Source organism: Stegodyphus dumicola, chromosome 4, assembly GCF_044657685.1.
Source record: "Stegodyphus dumicola isolate Sdum_Otavi_A_Nest chromosome 4, ASM4465768v1".
NCBI lineage: Eukaryota > Metazoa > Arthropoda > Arachnida > Araneae > Eresidae > Stegodyphus > Stegodyphus dumicola.
This window is the reverse complement of record NC_140771.1, coordinates 3,168,785-3,184,954: the sequence shown is the minus strand read 5'-3', so window position 1 is coordinate 3,184,954 and position 16,170 is coordinate 3,168,785. Positions and strand designations below refer to the sequence as shown.

Here is a 16,170-nt window from a genome sequence, read left to right as displayed (position 1 = left end):
TATTTTATGCTGTAAAAATTTCTAGATTTGAATATTAAGAATATATTTCAATTTTTTATTCACATATCATATCATTTTATAGTTTGGTTTTCAATTAAATAGAGTAAAATCAGAAACGTACTAAATATTGTGATATCGTTCTTTATTTCCGGTGATTAAAAATTATCGTGCTTGACATTTCAATATTATTACTAAAATTTGTTAAACTATCAAAGTTTAAATGGCAACAACATTTTTATCCAAAAGACGCCATTCTCCAATCGAAACATTGTGCTGATTTGTGATATCGTGAAAACATGATGTAATTGTTTTTCTGAATTTTAAGGAAACCGGCTACTGTAGGATGCAGCGAAGTTCGCAAATAAATTAGAGACCATATTGTTATTGAAGAAGAAGTGCCGGTATTTTCTGTTGCTTGGATTTAGTTAGCAGAAGCTGTAATTTTCTGGGATTGTTTTTCTACGATGACGTACAGTTGATCGGAAGGAAGTAAAACTGTGTTAAATATAAAAAATAAGCGTATTGAATAATTATTTGTATTTTACGAATCCGAATTGATGTTTCTATGGCAACTTTATTGGTGGTGCTCTCTATGTCTTGACCACAACGTGAATGTTAGATACTGGCAGCATGTATGCTAAAGGTAAAGGCTCAACAGTACCCTCGGATGCTCAAGCAAGAGAAAAGTAGGTTAAAAAATCTATAATCACTGATGATTACATCACGATGAAAAGTATTTGAGAAATTGCAGTTTTTGTACTTTCATACCTACCTTTCATTATCGGTGTTCTTTTAGTATATATAACATTATTTGATGCACAGTATACAATAATATGAGTGTTTATACAAACATTTAAAATATAGCTGCATTATCATATTATTTGTGTTTAATTTTTTGCTTTCTAACTTGTCGTCATGTATTGAAATCAAGATCTGACCGTGTGGTTTTCAAATTACTACATCTCACATACACATAGACATTTAGTGATTTCTGGTTTTTATCCAATTGATTTTCGAATTTGCTGATTTTAAATTTAATAATGTAAGCATGGATGAATGGATATAATGAACTGTATAATATTTAAATTCGCGATTCATGACTTGGACCTTTAAATACTTTACTGAACACTGGTTATACTGCACATCAAAATGCCATTCAAAATTAATCATGCATTTTTACTCTTGTAAGTTGCACATCTGATTTTTAAATAGAGAATCTCAACTTGATTAGTACACTTATAAATCGGTTTCAGAAGCATACCAGTAGTAAACTTAGTTGAGTAAACTTAGTAAAGTGGAGTTTGTTTAATTTGCAACTCTACCGTCAGAAACTAGTGTTTAGTATATAAAAATCCTAAATTCCTGATGGAACTTAAGAACAACGTATATAACTACTAAACAGTACTGTTTATAGTGTAGAAATTTTGATTATCAGCAATGTGTCAAAAATTCATATATCTGTTGCTTTGCTTATAAGTATTTGTTAAAAATATGACCTTCGTTGCATTTTATAAATTAAAAAAAATTATGTGTTCATATTCAGTTACCTGTTATCAAAGCTAGTGGAGTTAATGATGTTTAAATGAAAGTCATGCATTATCTAGTCATGCATATTTTGTCAACTAAATTCTTCAAAGTGTAAAATTCCTTAGGGTTGTAATGTGAGTACAAACAATTTTTTCTTAAAAGTTCTCTGAGAAAGTATATCTCCTCTTAGGGAGACAGCTCGGGTAAAGTGCAGAATCGCCTACTGACTTGTTTGGTGCTTTTTACAAGAGTAAGAAGAATTGGATTTTTGTCAATTTTCTTTGACTTATGAAAGATAGGTCGATGTGTACATGGATAAAGTCAAGGGAGTGTGCAATGCCATTTTTGTGCATTTCTGGGATGTTTTTTTAAGTCAAAATAGGTCGACGTGTACATAGATACTGAGTATGAGCAATTCTTAAAACCGCGCCAAGCAGTGGGTGATTCAGCCCTTTTCCCGCCAGCTCTTATGTTCATATTATAGTTGATCTAACAAACATCAATCCAAATTATATACTGGTATTATAATTTAATTTTTACTGAATATCTCAGTGCTGTTAATGTAATATTTGTTCTACATATTTTTGCATTCATTAGTTTGGAGGGCTTGAATCCAATTTGTTCAATACAATGGTATGCTAAATTCTTATACAAGAATACAAGAATTCAAATACAAGAATTTTGTGCAGAAAATCAATTTTTAAAAAATTTGTTTGAATGCATACATCTTTAATATGAATAATCACCTACATAGCTTTTATTTTATTACTTTTTCTAGTATGCATTACTGGAAAAAGTGGAGTTTTTATTATGTATATCATCAGTGGTATATCATAGTTTATAGAGTGTTTATTATGTATGTCATCAGTGATGAGTGATAAAAATTTTAACAAAAGCACTTCCATTTTATCTTACTAAAACAAAATAATAAATTCTAATTAAATGTTATTGGAGAAATAGGAAATAAAAATACCTAGCTTTTACACTCGATTATCCAGGTGTGAATTACCCGCATATGACAGTGCCCAAGAATGCCCATTCAGTGCTCTGCACCACAGTGGATAAAAATAAGCATACGCAAGACCAAACATCTCTGATTGACGCTGATGGAAAGATGCTGAAATGCATCTTTATATTTAGTTTCAACGGTTGCTTTGTACAGTTTGTTCTGTATTTGAGTAATCAAAGGCATCATTTTGCTTGATCATTGCGATTCTTTTGTTTTGTGTATATTTTCATGCAAATTATCTTGTTTAAAAAAGTAATAATTTTAGACTAAAAAATGAATAAAAAGCATGCTGCGAGTACTAAGTGCAAAAATGTTGTTCAGACATCTGTGTTATAAAATCGTGAAGAATCTGTTTGTATGTTCTTTGCTTTATGAAAAAAGGGAATATCTAGAACCACCATGAGCATTTTGAACATGTGTAGTTCTCCACTTGAACAAGTGCACATTGAAGCCATAATTTTGAATTCGTATTTGATTTATTTAATATTTTAGTGAATTTTTAAAATTTTGATTAACTAACTCAGCAGTTTAAAGCAAGCAGTGCTCGAAATAAAACATATTAATGTGCAGTGTGCCAGACTGTTGCCATACGGCAAAATGAAAAAAAAAAAAAACTTTCAATTTTAATCAGTAAAGTAAACTAAATTTGTTGCCACTGTCTGAAATAAAATATTTTTATCTTTCATGCTTCAGCATGCTGCCATTCAGTAAAGCATAATGGTTATTATATCTGAGGATGTGCGAGACAAGGAAAAACGGTATTATTCGGTTTCGAGGGCCGTAAAAAATCGCCAAACTATTGTTAATGCCAATGCTGCCAAAAATAATTGCGACATCCCTAATAATTGCGTCAAGAAGGAAGTATAATAGTAAATAACTATTTAAGATTGATGTTTTAATTTAGATGAAATGTTAATTTCATATAATACTTTTTTATTATTATAATTTATATGAAAAAGGCTAAACAGGACTGGATGAAAGCATAAGAGTCAATAACTATTTCAAATCATTATTATAATTTATATAAAAATTGCTAAACATAACTGAATGGATGCCTGCATCGCTATATCGCTACCGACTTATCGCTAAAGCATAATTACATCTCGTTGGTTGTTCAAACGTAATTTTCTATAATGAATGATGCCTTTTCTTTGAAAATATTCTCGGTAAAGTGCAGAATCGCTCACTTACTTGTTTGCCGCTTTTTACAAGGGTAAAAAGCAATTGGATTTTTGTCAATTTTCTTTTACTTTTTAAGTGAACATAGGTCGATGTGTACATAGATAAAGTCAAGGGTGTGCGCAGTGCCATTTTTGTGCAATTCTGGGAATTTTTTTTAAAGTGAAAATAGGTCGATGTGCACATGGATACCAAGTATGTGCAATTCTAAAAAACGCGTCAAGCAGTGGGCGATTCTGCACTTTACCCAAAATCCTATTGTCGACTTTTCGTCATGGCAATTCCCATATTGTTAAATCCATAGGATATCAAAAAAGGATTTAAAATCAAAAAATGATTTAAAAATTAAACTAGTATTTCAATGGCGTCTTAAGAAATACAGAACTATATAAACTTACGCAATCTGAAATCAGCGCGTATGCTAGATTTGGCGCGCTGTTAAATGGGCACGTTTGCTAGATTTGGCGCTTTTGCGCATACATTTTCGCTGCAATTTTTTTCCGGCCCTCGAAACCGAATAGTACCGGAAAAACTTTTCTAAGAAACAGGCTTTTCCTTCTCTTACCATTAGATGGTTCTTAGCCGAAATATGTAACACTGGAACCTGTATTCTGTGTACCAGCGTGGGACGTGTAACAGTTGAGATGAAAATGTTTTGCTTGAACTTGTGTCTATCAAAGCTTTTTCCACAAAGAACTGGTTTTCATGCAGGTCAGACAGTCATGTAACTGCAAAGCAACATTTACGAGAAATGTTTCTTTCAATGCACTGTTGAGGGTAGTTTGTAGATGTGATATTAGTTTAGATACTTAGCATTCCAATTTAAACATTGTTATTAATTGCAAGTTATCATTGCAAGCCAAATGATTTAAAAGCAATAAATGCAGTTTTTAAGAATATTTTTTTAACTTTTTATTCTGACTGATTTAAATAAAAATCCATTTAAATCTCGAGATGTCTATTAAAAATATTTTGAAATTACACTAACTGGACTCATTAAAATCATAATATATTTTTTCATTTTATGATAACTATTTTAGGTGGCTGGCTGCACAAGTGGCTGATTAAAATTAAAATTTCTTCAAAGAATATGGAAGTGGCATGTAAATTATTCATAATACAGTCAAAAGTCTTTAATCTGGACTCGTCGGGACTTCGGCGATTCCGGACTATCGATTTTTTCGGATTATAGATCATCAGTTTAAATCTGGTAAGATGGCATGCAGAAATTATAAAATTAAAAATATGAAACCGTAATTTATAAAATAATGAGCAATTATGATCTAAAGAATATCAAAATTTACAAAAAAAGAAGCTTAATATTTATTTGTTTACTTTATTAAACATTTCTTTGAACGCACGCATGCGTAAAGCATACATTACGCAGAGCTGAAATTAGAAAATTGCAACCAGAAAACTATTTGATTTGTATTCATGATATTTATAATGACGAAGAATTTGATTTAAATCATATCAAAGACAGAGTACATCGAGATGAAATACTACATTTAGTAAGGAATTATAAGCCGAATAAAATAAAAACATCTGTCCTGAAGATAACGATAGTGCTGACAGATCAACTTCCAGTTCATTGAACGGCGCGACGTTCCTCCCCCCCTCGTGCGCAGAGCAGCGTGAAATTGATAAACAGATTTCCGAACGGTTAGATAAACAAAGGATATGCCTTTATTTTTTGTAGCAATTCCACTTTTTGTTTGATGGTCATCGAAACATACTTTCGTTTTGTAGATCCTATGGGAGCTCCAGCATCGGAAATTCTATTTGACATAATCGAAAGTTCAAGCTTACTTTTATAAAATTGTTCTTACAGTATGCAAAAAATAATAAGCCGGATCCAATTCAAAGATTAAGGAACAACGCAATCATCAACATTAACTGAAATAGATAATTTTAGCTTATACCGTCCGTTATACATTAAACGCGCACGCGAAAACGTATTCTGCTCTTGTGCAGACGCATATGCGCAGTCGTAAAGGTCTTGCGTGCATGCGTAAACGCCTATGCGCATGCGCAGAAAGATTTTAGCCTTGAGGTCCGGATTATGGGTGTCCGAATTAACGACTTTTGACTGTATCATTAAAAAACAAACTAAAAAAAGTTTAGAAGTTTTCATGAGAAAATGTAACAGTGGCTAACTGAACACTAAACTCTCAACAGACAAAAACTTAAGATTAAGTTATTCTAACATGGTATAGCCAAATGTGAATAGGAAGAAAATTCTATCAGCAGTCAAATAGGTTTGGAAAAATCCACGCTTTTTCATGAAAAATTGAAATTAGAAGATAACTTTTAAGACCTTTTCAGGATTACTGACAAGATTTAAGCAACAGTATGATATTTGAGAATTCACCATACAATTGTCAGTCGTGTTGAAGCTGCTGGTAAATTCTGCATTGAATACAGCTATAACTTCTGTTGAAACTCATTGATGAAAGGTGATTCAAATGCAATGATAAAATAGTACCCAAAAAATAAATAATAATAAAAAAAAAAAAAAAATTGCTGTAAAATTTGACAAATGGTTAAACATTCTCAAAGTAAAATTACTAATTTTTTTTAAAGAAATACATGCATATAATATGCATGAAATGATAATTTTGGGTTACTTGTGTTCCATTTATGCTACATCTGCTCTCTGGCATTAGCTCGAATAATAGAGAGTACAATGTTGTTACAAAAACAGAAAATCCAGATAATTGTACTTAACAAAAAAATATTTTAAAATGAAGAAAAATGTTACAGAAATTACATAAAATAAAAAGCAGTTAACCCGTCATTGCTCGTACGAGAAAAACCAATGGGATTGCTCGCGCTGGGTATGACATACCCAAGGCAGTTTTTTTCTCTCTTTTATCATTAAATCTGCACAAAATATAAAAGAACAAAAACATGGAAGAAAAAACATAGTTTTAAACATATATGAAAAAATTTTACCTTTAATTTGCACATTTTCAGTAAATGCATGCTATATGCTTCATGTATACATGTTTTTCACATTTTTCACAGACAAACTTAGCTTTTCTGTCTTTTTTGGCCCAACATTCAGCACATCTTTTATATGTCATCTTTACCTTCTTAGCAGGAGGTGTATCGGCCTCATTGTTACCCTGTTTTACTTTTAGTCTTTGTAGGAGCATTGCTTGTTGACTTCTTATAATCTTCTGTCAGTTGAAATGGCAGGTTTTTAGAAATGAGCATCGGGCTCGATGCCCAGTAGTAAAAAATAGCCATAGGCCAACGATTTGATTTTTTTAGCCATTGAATACGTTGCAACCATTTCATCCACTACATCCACAAATTATATTTTTAGCAGAAATTCTAACATTTCCACGGAATTTCATTTTACTTTATTTTGTTATTCTTTCCTATGAAATAGTCACTTTCATTTGAATCAGAAAGGTCACCCTTTAAATCAGATTCTATTTCAAGCGAAGATTCGTGTTCACTGTCAATTGCTTCATCATCTGCCTCATCATTATCGGGAAAACTCATTACCTTCTTCAAGACTTCCTTCACCTAAAGAAACAGTATCAAGCAAATTTCTTAAATGTCGCATTTCTTGATCATAACTTTGAAAACGCACCATAATGAGACTATGATTTCAGTGCGTGTACCAGTACTCAAAATTGTAACAGCAGTGCTTTTGCTGGGTGTGACATAGCCTGGAGTAGTAATTACAAGATATCTATTTTTAGAACTGTTTCCCTTATTCTTCTCTTCCAAGGTTATGATCTTCAGGGCAACTACAAGAAAAATCATCCATTTTTAAAAAAAAAGTTGGAGAGAAACAGCGAAAAAACGGAGGGAGTGAGTATAACATACCCACCGCGTTCAAACCCGGGTTAATGTGGTACAATATAGGCCAGAAGCTATTATGAATTATTTTCTTCTTCATTCACATCATTGCATTCTTTGGGTAATTCTTAAGCCAAGACGTGATTTTTAGAAATAGTTTGTACATCAAGTATAGGATTAAGTTCTCTGGAAGATTTCCCATTTACAGAGATTATCATTAAGTGTGAAATATGTTGTATAGTCAGATATGCTTGTATCATTTATCTTTTAATGGAAATCTAAATATTAGGATCTCATCCTATCTTCTTTGTGGTAAACAACTTGCTACATAAAATAAGTTTATTGAGAAAGTATTTTCCAGCACCTATTAAAATTTTAGGCTTTCTACGTTAAATTTGGTCAAATTTAAACTCAACTGGAAGAGACTTTAGGAAGAGAAAAAATAACTCAAATCAGAGTACGAATATGACATCCACAACATGTTTTTCCATGGAATAGCAAACAAGCAAATAGAAAGAATGAAATGCTCGGAAGCTAAAGATAAATTTAAAGAAAGGGCTTGCAATAGCTTTCTGCAGATCGTTCTTGGATATCATTTCATAATGTATCCAGCAAAAGCTATCAGGAACAGTTCTATATCTTCCATTCTGCTCAACCGATTGTTGAAATTTAACTTGCGTTTTCCATGTCCTGAAAGCTTGGCTTTATATATTAGATTTATATATAGCATTGTTCTAACATAGGTATTTTGACACAAAAATAAGATTTTTTTTTTAAATAACAAATTTTTTTTTTCATATTTCGATTCTGTAACTCAAATCATGCCAAAGTGTCAAGTTTTGTAAAAGTGCACAAGTAGTATTTAAAAAATTAGCTCTCAAAATTTTACCTCCTCCATGTTAATCGAATTTAGTATATAATTATTAATATCTCTTTTTTTTTATTAAAGTTATATGATTTTTCCTTTCGCATTTCAAAAATTTAGGTTCATTCCAATTAAAATTCACCCATTTTTTTATGATTTATGTTTAAAATTTGTATTTTTAAATGATTCTTATAAATTTTTCAAAAATTTTGAATTATGACCTATAAAATGTTTACCATAATCTTAAAGTAGATGTATTTCTAAGCATACCTGCAAAGAATGAGAGTTTTTTATTCAAAATTTCCTAAGAGTTATCTGAATGTATGTATTGCTGCATTTTGAAATTTGGCATATTTGTTCTAAGCGATAATAACGAAAATGTGGTTTACACACTTTCTTAAAATTATTTGAAAGTATGAACGATGACTTTTTTACCCCGCTCGTGGAAAATGAAGAAAAGGAAAGGAAAACTGCTTGCTATAAATTAAGAACTTTGCGAAATGAATTATTCTTGGCACAAACTGGAAAAAAATTTGGCAAGATAAATTTTTCCATAGATTTCTCACCAAAAATTACAAAATTTAATATCTAGGCATAATTTGAGTCGTCGAATCGAAATATGGAAAAAATTGATATGTTATTTCAGAAAAAAGTCCGATTTTGTGTCAAAATGCCTATGTTAGAACAATGCTATATATATAGGGGCGTGCCCGATAGGACAGTGTGGCGAAATTTGTCTTCTTTGGGCTATGCTAGCAGAAGACTGACAGCACGACATTGCCTGCAGCAACTCTTGTGGGCTCGTGAGCATATCGGTTGGTCCCTAAACGAATGGAAAACCATGGCTTGGTCAGATGAGTCACGATTTCAGTTGGTAAGAGCTGATGGTAGGGTTCGAGTGTGGCGCAGACGTCATGAAGTCATGGACCCAAGATTCAACAAGGCACTGTTCAAGCTGGTGGTGGTTCCATAATGGTCTGGGCTGTTTTACATGGCATTGACTCGGTCCTCTGGTGCAACTGAACCGATCATTGACTGGAAATGGATACCTTCAGCTACTTGGAGATCACTTACAGCCATTCATACACTTCACGTACTCAAACAACGATGGGATTTTTATGGATGACAATGCGCCATGTCACCGGGCCACAATTGTTCACGATTGGTTAGAAGAACATTCTGGACAATTCCAGCGAATGATCTGGCCACCTAGATCGCCCGACATGAATCCCATCAAACATTTATGGGACATCATCGAGAGGTCAGTTCGTGCCCAAAACCCTGCACCGTCAACACTTTCACAATTATGGACGTCTATAGAGGCAGCATGGCTCAATATTCCTGCAGGGGACTTCCAACAACTTGTTGAGTCCATGTCACGTCAAGTTGCTGCACTTCGCTGGGCAAAAGGAGGACCGACAAAATATTAGGAGGTATCCCATGACTTTTGTCACTTCAGTGTATATCTCTGCCCTGACATAAAGGCAGTGGCATCTTTAAAATGTAGTAATTAAAAACTAATATTGAGTGTTTCGAGGTGCACTGGCTCTTATCTAGATGCACCTATGTACCAAATTTCGTAGCCGTGGGTCTATTAGCTTACGTGCAGCTCGAACGAAAGACACACACACACACACACACACACACACAGACAGACTCTTTGTTTTATTATATGTAAAGATTTATATATAGCATTGTTCTAACATAGGTATTTTAACATAGGAAATTTTGACAAATACTCCAGTAGAACGGGAGATATAAAACTTTTTTTTTGTGTGTGTGTGTGCAAGTTATACCTTATATCTATCATATCTGTATGTTATAATAATCATCATTAGCCAGCCAAGCATGTTGGCATAAATTGAAAACATACTTTTTTTTATGTATTAACTGTTGGTTTTATTTGCATTTCAGTAGTATAGCTAAACTTTGGTAAGCTATCATTTGGAATCCAGCAGATGGGTCACCACAAAAGCTCTAACCTTCATAATAGTTAACATGGTTTTTAGCATGTGAATCTAAACTGTTTAATTTATTCTTTATTTACATTAGAGAAATATGGTATATAATGGCTGAAATAATATGTGTGTTGTGATGGAGAATAAGATAGATACAACATAGGTCTTCTTAAACATAGTGACAAATGTTAAACTATTGTCTTTGCACCTAGTAAATTTTTTTGTATTGTTTGATTATTCAGCCAACTCTGACAGGAATCTACATAGTAGGTAGTAGGTAGTCCAGAATAATAATGAAGAATTAATGACCTTGAGGAAATCAAAATTTGTCAAAAATGCTCAATATTGAGTTGTTTGTTATATTAAACATTTCTTTCATTGTAGTTGTTTCAGTTGCTTCATTTTTGTCGTAACATTTTCTCTTTATAGATAGATATATCTTGTTTAGTTACAAAATGCCATTGTTCAAGTTCTGCAACTGTTGTGTCAAGAATTCCACTAAACTGTGGAACTGAATTCATCACATTTCTTCACAGATTCCATTAACAGGATAATTTTGCCTTCTATAATGTTCAAAATATGTCAAAATAATAAGGTTATTTACTTTGCCTAATTTTCAAATCATAACTTTGCCTAATTTTCAAATCGTAACTTTCTTAAGCCCAAATCGCACCAAGGCTTCTGTAGAGAGCAAGCACTAAATATGCTTTCACTGTGCAGATCCTGATACAGCAACAGAATTAGAAACAGTTTTTGACATTTGTTATTTTCATCTGTTTATTTTTTATCATATAGGCAGCCAATCTTCTTAAATTTGTAATATCCATCAATCTTGAATTATCTTTGCATGTATTTGCTTTTCTTTGATATTTTATAGGGAATCTCTGTTGTATGGTCACAACTGACTCATATTTTGCTAAGTTTTGGTGCAATAAGTATTTTGTCCACCAATGAATACCATGTTTGCATTTTACTGCTATCTAGCAGTTAATACAGTTACATGACAGGACCAACTAGTGGACTCTTGGAGAGATTCTTTGTGTGCTGCTATACACTTTTTTTTTGCATGTTGTAGTTATTACTGTAAATCTTTGAAATACCAAACGGATTTGTGAATTATTATCTGTGTCTATAAGTGTGTGTGTGTATATATATATTAAAGTCCTGACTTGTTCTTTATTTCTGCAACCATTGGTAAGGTAATAGATATATACTTCCAGTTATAAAAGTGTCAAATGACACAAAGATTCATGTTTTGGCACAATTTTAAATTTAAAAAAGAAAACACATTTTACACATTTTCTCTGGTTCCTGTATTTGTATTTAGGAAATATTACAATCCTTATGAAAAATTAAACAAAGAATAAGTTTTAATTCCCATATAAACAAAAATTGACTGAGATATTTGATGTGAAAATTGAGAATCGTATTTAGAGGCTATACCCAAATAAAAGAGTGCATTTGTATGTAACTAAAAACAAAATCTTACTTCGAAAAAGATTGATCTAAAAAAATCACGTTTGATTTATTATGAACAATGATATAAGTTAACTGTTATTGCTATAATTTTCCCTTGCATATTGGGGAAAAAAAAAAAAAAAAAAAAAGATTAAAATTTGAAATGTACCTTCTACAAAAGAGCAAACAGCTTATTATTTTCAAAGATTTGGGATCCTACTGTCAAAATAAGTGTAATAATCATTATTAGCTTAATATGGTCAACAAAACAGATTTTGCAAGCTTCACAAAATCGACTTCTTTAAGTATAAAAATGCCAAATTATGAATCTTTGCATCATTTTAAAACTTGTTTTTAACTGGAAATATGTATCTAACCAGCAGCTTCAAAATTAAAGACCAGGTAAGGACTTTTGTCGGCATAGAGAATATTTCTGTGTAATTTGTAGCAGTTCATTCAAATGTTTATAATCCATAGCAATGTGTTATTAATTTTTACATTTAAAAATTTTTCTGATACTTCTTATATAAAGCTGTGATCAAAATAATCATATTTTTAATTTCTTGAATGTTATTTTTTGTATTTGCCCATAGTTCTTGTATAAAGTATTTACTTTAGTTAATAAAATTATGTAACAAATTATAATTATGCAATCTTTCAGACTTGCTCTGTATGTTTATGAATATTTGCTACATGTTGGAGCTCAAAAGGCTGCACAGACATTCCTATCAGAGGTATTGTTATTATTATATATTTTTGTATATTTTGTAAAAAAAATAGTTGCTGTAGTATTTCGATATACATCACTGATCCATTCCAGTTCCTGGGACTTATACCAAATGACCTTTTTCAATAAAGTGAAAATAAGTAATGCATTCTTACAGAAAACTTTTTATTATAACACTTTTTAATACAAATATGGTTTTGAAATATATACTGTACATAAACTTTTGTATTATCCAGATCAAAAGCAGTTTCTCATCATACTCTAATCTCTCTAATCTTTCATAATCAATTTCATCCCCTTTGCAATATTAGCTATATTAATAGCATTTTTTTTTCACAGTCGAGATTCTGGCTCCTTGGTATGTAGTAGCCAAGTCCCAGCTATGCATTTCATCTTCATACTCTTCAACAACCTTAAAAAGAAAAAAAACTTCATGGTGATCCTAACAATTTTCTTTGTTGCTTCACTCTCTTCATTAACGTTCTTAAAATCCGTGCATCGTCAATAAATGTATAAAAAAATTTATGCGAAAAATCAAAAAATCTTGAGAGAATTGGGAGTAATAGTGTGGGTTGTTTATTGAATAGCAGCAGCAGTCATTGCATTGTCTTGGAAGAGGCAAACAAGGGTAGTATGTGTAGTCATGATTCTTTGAACTTTGGTCGTATTCGAAATAAGTGTTGTGGCCAAATAGGATGTATATCAAGGTATCACTTTACATCAAAATTAAGCTTTAGTACCATCTGTGCTTAAAATATTATGTTATATTACATAATCTAATGTCAAATCATGTTTTGTATTTGATATATCCATATATATTTTAATTGTTTTTATATATTCTTTGGATTTGGAAGAATCATATTTTTAAATAATTCTCTGCATAAACATTTAAATTTTGATATGATGTTGAACAAAAACGTGAACTAAAAATTTGTTTAATTATACAATTATGAAATTTCTAGAAAATATTTATGATTGTTCAGGATTAGCTAATAGTAGGATGAAATGCTATAACCTACACAGCCGCAGAGGGATTGTTAGAAAGTAATTGTCTGGTTCATCTCCATTTTATATAAGTAACATTATAAAATATCTATGGTAATTTATTTTTGTAAAGAAGAGAAAAACTACCAGTGTTTAAACATTCCTCTGTGCCTGTTTTCTGGAGAGTGCAAGCACCACGGAAGTATTAATAAATATGAAAGAAAATACTGTATATACATAAAAGAATGTCCCAGTTATAACATTTAACAGTATCAACTGTAAGTGTTGTAGAGTGTTGGTTGAAGGTCACAATTAAAGAATAACTCAAACAGTTTTAGATAAGCACGTGCACAAATACTGCTTTGTTGTTTTCTTGCTTGCAGTGCTATGTAAGCAAAATGGCAACACCTGAGCGAAAAGCGTTTTGTGCTCTGTAGTTTTCTAAGAGTAAATCTATAATTTCGGTTCAACATGTATTTCATGCAAAGTTTAATTGTGAGCCCCCATATGGCAAAACATCTGCCAATGGTATAGGCAATTCAAAATAACCAGATGTGTGTAAAGGATGACCAAAAGTGTCTGTAGAGGATGTGGACCGTGTCAAAGCATCTAACTTTCGTAGCCCTAAGAAATCTGTTTGGAAACCAAGTCTTGAATTTCAGTTGCCAAAGACGATAGTTGGAATATTTTCAGAAAACATTTTCACATGCATCCATACCAGTTACACTTGGTACAGGCTTTAAGGCCAGATGACTAATGGTGTACTTTTTAACTTTGCAAGTGAAGGGTTTCAGTTGGAAGATGACTTTCTTAATCACAAGGTGTTCAGTAATAAGAACATCTTGAATTTGTATAACACCAATGAGGTTGCTCAAAATGAAATGTTTTTATGCAGTGTCCTGACATCAAGTGTAACGAACATTTTGTTTCATTGAAGCTACCGTAATAGGAGTGCCTTATCTAGATAGGTTACAAGAATGGCTCTTTTCCCTATTAGTACAGGGTGAACTTGTAAACTTTATTTGGCAACAAGATGGAGCTACTTCCCGTTGGAATCTTTTTGCACGAGAGTGGTTGAATATGATTGAAGTCCCTGACTGTTGGATTGGTCGTAATGACTAAGATGACAGAGCTCTTTTCCACTGGCCTCTCTGTCCACCTTTTTCTTAGGAGCTTTATAAAAAATCATGTCTGCATTCCGCCATTATCTAATGATTTGCCAGAGTTGAGACACAAAACTGAAGAGGCTATGGCATCTATTACTCCAGACTTGTTAACCAAAGTCTGGGAAGAATTGAACCATAAGTTAGATATGTGCCGTATAACTAAAGGCTTACATATTAAATATTTGTAAGAAAAACTAGATTAGTTTACCTTCAATTTGATTTACAATTTGATGTAACTAGTCTAATTTAAACGATTATAGTATACCATTGGGAACTATTCTTTTATGGACACCCTGTACTTTCCCTACCGCCAACACAATGTGTAATAAAACAAATATTCTTGACAAATGTGACAGTGACATTTAAAACTATTTGTAATAAATACTGAGAACTTGCACTTTTATTGCAGTTAATTATACTCAGATATACATAAATCTGCTCTATTTTTATTACTTAAATTTTTTTCACACATGAAAAATTCATTTTATTAAGATTCATTGCAGTATGCACTACAGACATGAAGTTTTGAAAAGGTCACAAGCAGAAACCTTTGAACAGATCGTTTTAAACATCATATAATGTAGTCTGCAGTCACCTTTCCTGTGTATTTATTAGTTTTTATATGCTGGCCATTTTTTTAATACTGTGCAATAAAATTTTCTAAGACCTCTATTGATCTTACAACAAGTGTAATAATTTGGAAAGTTTTTAATATCTTCATTTTTCAGGGTTTAATTTTTTATATAAGTTGCAATAATAGTAAACATAAGGCTTAACAGTAGACAGCAACAGCTATTAAAAATGAAAAAAATGCAAAATACAAAAAATAAATAAAAAAAAAAATAATAATAATAATAAATAAATAACGGTTGTAAATTAAGAAATAAATAAAAATAGTGAAGCAGGTAAAGGAAAGCAGTTAATTCCAAAATGTATTGCTGAGAATCAGATTCAAAACAAATTCTATCACTTTATAAATAACCTAAAAATCTAGTGTTTATATTTATATAATTAATGTAAAATTATTAGGTAAATAATTAATTGATATAAAATTAATATGTAAATAATTGATATAAAATTTTATGTAGAATAATAAAATAGTCAAGATAATATTTTATATGTTATAATAAAATACTAAATTATTGTATATTACAAATAAAATTTTAACGATTTTTATATCAGCAGAACTCGTAATTACAAATTAAAAAATAAAAAATTACAAAAACAATAAAACATTTATTTTTCCTGGAAAAATCAGAAAGTTGGTCAACTGGATTCAAACTCAAAATTTGCTGGTTCAGTGAAAATTTAAACACTTCGTTCGGTCAGTGCACCAAGCGATTGATCTAGTTAGACCTAGCTTAAAAGTTGAAAAATCGTTCATTAACAATAGAAAGTTGGAAATGTATCAAATGCAAAGTATTGATTAATTAAGCTTTTCTGTGTCAGACTTCTCAGAATATAAAAATATAGTAACTCTC

General features: G+C 31.4%; 1 protein-coding gene across 4 annotated transcripts in view; it reads left to right on the top strand.

Annotated features, from left to right (window-relative positions):
- The first annotated feature begins 236 nt into the window (after positions 1 to 236).
- The window catches only part of LOC118201102 (single-stranded DNA-binding protein 3-like), a 231,722-nt gene continuing 215,788 nt past the window's right edge, over positions 237 to 16,170 (top strand). For all 4 annotated transcript variants that reach the window (XM_085814470.1, XM_085814469.1, XM_085814471.1 and 1 more), the window contains exons 1-2: positions 237 to 686; positions 12,474 to 12,546. In XM_085814470.1, the coding sequence (XP_085670596.1) occupies positions 613 to 686; positions 12,474 to 12,546 (147 nt within the window). In that variant the 5' untranslated portion in view covers positions 237 to 612. The remainder of the gene's footprint in view (positions 687 to 12,473; positions 12,547 to 16,170) is intronic.